Source organism: Bufo gargarizans, chromosome 7, assembly GCF_014858855.1.
Source record: "Bufo gargarizans isolate SCDJY-AF-19 chromosome 7, ASM1485885v1, whole genome shotgun sequence".
Lineage (NCBI taxonomy): Eukaryota > Metazoa > Chordata > Amphibia > Anura > Bufonidae > Bufo > Bufo gargarizans.
This window is the reverse complement of record NC_058086.1, coordinates 174,733,209-174,739,208: the sequence shown is the minus strand read 5'-3', so window position 1 is coordinate 174,739,208 and position 6,000 is coordinate 174,733,209. Positions and strand designations below refer to the sequence as shown.

Here is a 6,000-nt window from a genome sequence, read left to right as displayed (position 1 = left end):
GAGCCCGAAACCAGCCAATCCACCCCGGGCGCTGAGGGGTTAATGAAGGAAAGTCTCATTCCAGCAAACAATCCCGCAAGCTCTGCTGAGGCGCTGACCAATCGGAGAGCGCTTTCACTTTATTCCCCCGCCCCTCGCGAGAAAGTCCTCGGCTCCGATTGGCAGAGGCGCGTCGTCCCCGCTCATTTCTGCTGGAGGACACGCCCCCTTCGCGATCCCTTGTCGGGAGCAGAGACTAGAAGGTTCTGTTCGCGCCGGTTCAGTGTCGTCGCCGGAGCCGCTGGGAGATAAGTGACCACCGGGCGTTATACAGACAAGGGCAGGAGACATGGCCAATTTCAACAGGGGACCGGCCTACGGGCTCTCCGCGGAGGTCAAGAACAAGGTAACTGCCATAGAACCGTTATACAAAAACATCCCCCTTATGGTAAAGACCTGGTCCATGTTTGCAGCCCTGCACATGTTGGGTGTAGTAGTTCCACAGCAGTCTATTCATCACCCCCTGTGCTCAGCAGTCAGTGGGGTGTGGGCTGAGCTCCCCCCTCACATAGATGTATCATTACCCCAGGGAAACAGTCAGTAAGGAGCCCCCTGATCAATACTATAGCCAAAGTCCTGCCGTCTGATAACACGATGAGGGTTGTTGTCATCTCTGTAGCCTCTGCCTCCACATTTTGGATGACTTTCCCAGCAGAGCAGCATCCATTTACAATTTAACCCTTTTGTTACTTTTTTTTTTTTTTTATAGATATAGCAAAAATGGGCAACTTTTTATTTATTTTATACTGCCTGGAGGCCATGGAAGAGAGGACAATCCGTGTGTGACGCAGCAGTGCTCAGCGCACCCCTTTGGGGTGAAAACATAGGAATTGGGACAAATGCCATTTTCTTTGGGGATTCGGCTCAAGCAGAGAGGTTTTCAAAGTTTCTTTTAATTTCTTATCGACAAATATAACTTTTTTTTTTTTTTTCCTGTCCTGGGAGTCGTCTTGTACGGTTGGAGCCCTTTGATCCGCTGCCTCTGAACCTTCTGCTCTTTGGAATCTCTTTAAATAAAAAAAAATAATAATCTGTAACGTCAGCAAGAAGCGTCTACGTGTCGCGGGGATTTTTAAGCGTTTTCTGCAAAATTGCCCTTGGGGACGTCACGCAGAAGTAGGGCTCGCTGATGGAGAAGGTGTTGCTGTCTGCTGGATGGTAATTTCGCCTTGACTCCATAGTCTGGGAAAATTCAGTAGGGGGGAAAACAAAAATCACTTTTCACCCCCCCCCCCCTTTTCTACCGCCCCTTCCCCCCCCCCCATCACATTCCAGGGGCATTACCTCACGGCTTCTGGGCAGGGGAACATCCAATGGTGTGGGCTCCGCACACAGAATCCTCATTGTCTGTTTCCAGCATCTCCAGCCAAGCAGCAGAAGCACAAAGCCTTGCTGCTGGTTTCCACATTTCAATAACCCCTTCAGCTCTGCGCCACTTTCTCCGGATCCGTCTGTTATCACTGCAGATGGGCGGAAACCAGACAGAAAATCTGCTGGCTGGAAACATGTGTTCCCAGCATATGTTAGGCGCTCGGTCCGGGTGTTACATTTCCCCAATTTCTGCAAATTGGGGCAATTGTCCTTGGCATCCGATCGGATCCCTCCTGTCATTTATTCAGATTGGTTGCCAGGAGCAACTACTGCACCTTTCATCGACGCACACGCCTTCATCGTATCCACGTTCATTATACAATCGCCAATATATCGGATCCTCTGCGGTGACCACCGAATAGCCTCGCTTAAAGTTTATTTTTTTTCCAAAGTCGATCAACTTTATTTACCCCGGGAGAAGCCCATTCACTACTTAGGGCTCTTTCACACGAGCGGATCCCGTGCGGGGTAAGGCTACTTTCACACTCGCGTTTGGTGCGGATCCGTCATGGATCTGCACAGACGGATCCGTTCAGATAATACAACCGTCTGCATCCGTTCAGAACGGATCCGTTTGTATTATCTTTAACATAGCCAAGACGGATCCGTTTTCTATTGCGCCAGATTGTGTCGTAGAAAACTGATCCGTCCCCATTGACTTACATTGTGTGCCAGGATGGATCCGTTTGGCTCAGTTTCGTCAGACGGACACCAAAACGCTGCAGAATGCATTAGGGCAAAACTGATCCGTTTTGGGACCGCTTGTGAGAGCCCTGAACGGATCTCGCAAACGGAAAGCCAAAACGCCAGTGTGAAAGTAGCCTAATCCGCTGCGTGAGAGAGAGCCAAGCCCCGTTCCGGACAGCAGAGACTCGGAGCATAACTTTATCTCACTGTGATTTTGTAGTAAAAAGATCAGAGAGGCACAGACAGAGTATTATCAATCATGTTACTGCTCCGTGTCTCTGCGGGGCTTGGCCTCTTTCACGCAGAGGATTACCCGCACGGGATCCGCTCGTGTGAAAGAGCCCTTAGTGTTGGAAGCTTCTACTCTAAAGCCTCCGCCCTTCTTGATACAATGTAGTGGATTTGAAGGAAACATTGTATCAGATTTTTTAAAATATTTTGATTGTCTGATGAAGGAGTTGTCCAGGATAAGGGCCCATTCACACAACCGTATCCGTTTTGCGGTCTGCAAATTGTCGAAACCAGCCACGTGTGTTCCGCATTATGCGGTCCTACACATTAGCTATGTTAGAAATGGCTATTCTTGTCCGCAAAACGGACAAGAATAGGAAAAGTTCTATCTTTTTTGCGGGTGCGGTGTTCTGTCCACATCTTGTTGCTGCCCTCTTGAAATGGATAACTGTGCATCAGATGTGGACCGAAAATACGGTCGTGTGAATGAGCCCTAAGAATAAAGGCCTCTTTTGCATGTCTATAAGCTGATATTCGTAAAGGATCCGCGTTTGGTTCACGCCTCCGCGTGTCATCCGTGCATGGCTTTTAGAGCGTCTTCTACCCATGGTCCGTGAAAAGCACGGACGAAACACGGGTGGCATCCACGTTGTGCCCATAGTTTTCAAGGACCCATAGACTATGATGTGCGTGATGGATCCGTAATCACAGACAAATATGTGGCATGTCCCCACCGGGCCCACGAAAACCACTGAGGTGTGAATACACACGTTAGTCAATGGACACGTGAGCGATCTGTGGAGACCAGGGACAGCACACATCTGTGATTCAGTGACGGGTGAAAGAGGCCTTGCGTGTCAGCTTTCTTCCGCAAACAGCGCCACACCTGTCCATAGGTTGTGTGTGGTATTACATCTCCGCTTCACTCACTTAAATAGGGTTTAACTCGTGACCGGTGTGGTGCTGCTCCTCGAGGAAAGCGGGCACGTGTCTCTAATCTTGTGCAACCCCTTCAAAGATTGCTGATTCCGGGAAAGCTGGGTGACGACCACCTTGGACACCCCTCATGGCTCGCTAAGGATGCCACCCTTTTATATAGTGGGGGCTGGAGATGTAGCACGGTGCGGCCAGCATGTAAACCAGGTGACAACCATTCTGGGCATTGTACTGGTAGCAGTGATGGTTGTCATCCAGATCAGATGATGGCTTACTAGAATAGTGCGCTGTGTGGTCGTACCCTTACAGCTTGTCAGAAAGGGGCTACCTCTTAACTTGGGGGTGGGGCTCCCACTTGAGATGCTGTCCTGCGGACTCTTTTTTTTTTTTTTTTCCGCAGTTGTATTGAACGCCATTAAATCTTCCCTGGGATGTTTCGGGGGCGTTGTCATTAGTTGCATCTGAAAACAAATGTCTCAGCGGCAGTCACACAATGGACTGTTGCGGGCGACCCCCTACGACCCAGGGAAACGGCTGCGTCTTATTGTGTTTTTTTATTTTATTTTTTTCCCTTTTTATTACATGGACTGTAAGAGATCATTGAATTTTTCTTGGAGCTCTCCTCACTGGCTGAGGGCGAGAACTTTTCTGTGTACGTGGTGAATAAGGCCTCGTGCACACGACCGTATGTCCTTTTTTTTTTTTTTCACGGATCCGTTGTTCCGGGTTGTGTTTTTGTTTCCTCTCCGTATGGTTTCCATATGAAAAAATGGATCGCAAACGGAAACATAAAATTTGTAATTATTACTGTAATGTTTGTAAACAGTAAACACGTGGGCATGGATCTGCAAAATACCGATGTGTTCCGTATGCATTCCGTATTTTTTGCAGACCTATTGACTTGAGCGAAGGAACATTATTTGCGGACAATAATAGGACGAGTTCTATCTCTTAGCGAAATGGAGCAGATACGGAAATGGAATGCACACGGAGTACATTCTGATTTTTTTTTTTTTTTTTTTTTTTTTTTTTTTATAATCTTTTTTTATAATTTTTTTGCGAAACCATTGAAATGAATGGTTCCGCAAACGTACCGGTGGTCATTGGCATGTACTTCAAAGGAAATATTTTCTGGTATCCAAGATGTCAGTGTCATAGACCTGTAATGGGCTGACCAGATCAGAAGGTAATGGTCTCCTGGGGGCCAGAGGCCATATGCCTCAGTGATGTCATTACGTACTGCCATAGGTTGCGATCTTCTGACTGGCTGCTTCCCCCACCCCTCGCCTAGTCTGGGGTAGTGCAGGACACAATGGTATGGCCCATTGAAGCAGTAGATACAAGAAGTGTATTCCTTAAAGGGGTTTACCTGCTTAGATGTGCGTTTTTTTTTTTTTCAGACCCTGCAACCAATGACAGGCCGCATCTGTCAAGTCCCCACTGCGGGCAGTCATTGGCTGGGGTGGTCACGTGACCCACGTCAAACAGGGTGATGACGCGGGTACACCCAAGACCAGCGGTGCAATAGGGGCAGCGATGGAGCAGGAACCCAGCAGTGGGGATCAGGTAAGTATGCTCACCACTGCGGCCATGCTGGGGAGGTCTGAAAGAAGCACAGCAGAGGTGGGCAACCCTTAATTTCTTCCCCTTCTGTTGGTAAACTTCCACACATCCATGGAAACCAACCCAAATGCTAGGAAGTCATGAGCAGATTTCTAGGTGCACTGGTCACCTGGCTCCTGGGATTGGCCTAAGACATTAAATGGGTTGTCCAGGATCAGATCGTGTGCGGTATTGCAGCCCTGCCACATTCACGTCAGCGGAGCTGAGCAGTAATACCAGACACGGCCCATGGACAGAGGTTGTGCTGTTTCTGGAAGAAAGCAGCTTTGTTTTTCTAATCCTGAACAACCCCTTTAAAATTTGGGATGAAACCATGAACGCTCTTCATTGGTTTTAAAGGGCTTGTCCAATCCTTTACAATTAATGTCCTGTTCTCACTATCTGATTGGGAGGGGACTGGCACCCGCGCCCCTGCTGTGGCTCCAGAACTGCCCACCCCCCCTCAGTTGTGCAGTGGACGGAGCTGGTTACTGCAGCGCTGTTCCTGTTCACGTCAGTGCTCGCAGCGCTGCAGTAACCAGTCCGCTGAGCTGTGTAGTTCCAGAGCTGCTGCCGAACAGACAGGGCTGCAGGGTGTTAGACCCCTGCCAGATAGTGATGGGCTATCCTGAGGTCATGTAAAGGGTTGGACAGCCCCTTTAAGCAGTATTATGTTAGATCAGTGATGGCTAACCTCCGGCACTCCAGCTGTGGTGAAAGTATGACTCGCAACATGCTCGATTCATTTCTATGGAGTTCTGAGAACAGTCGAGCAAGTGTACATCTTCGGAGTTGTAGTTTGGCAGATTTGTATGTCCAATGTACCCCTAGGCTCCATTCAGACGTCCGTAGAATGGGTCCACATCCGCTCTGCGATTATGCGGAACGGGTGTGGACCCATTCATTCCCTATGGGGCTGGAAGATATGCATAGAGCACACTATGTGCGTAGAGCGCCCCCCCGGTTTTCCGCTCCGCAAGAAAATAGTGCATGTCCTATTCTTGTCCGCAATTGCAGCCCAGAAATGATGACTGCTTTTTGCTTATTCCGTTACACGGGCTGATGATCAGGAACGAGAGTTTGTGCTAATGTTTGTGGGCTCATAACCCCCCCCCCCCCCCCCCCGTAAACACA

General features: G+C 49.0%; 1 protein-coding gene across 1 annotated transcript in view; it reads left to right on the top strand.

Annotated features, from left to right (window-relative positions):
- The first annotated feature begins 225 nt into the window (after positions 1-225).
- The window catches only part of CNN3 (calponin 3), a 28,263-nt gene continuing 22,488 nt past the window's right edge, over positions 226-6,000 (top strand). The window contains exon 1 of the mRNA XM_044300847.1: positions 226-385. Coding sequence (XP_044156782.1) covers positions 329-385 — 57 coding nt within the window. The 5' untranslated portion in view covers positions 226-328. The remainder of the gene's footprint in view (positions 386-6,000) is intronic.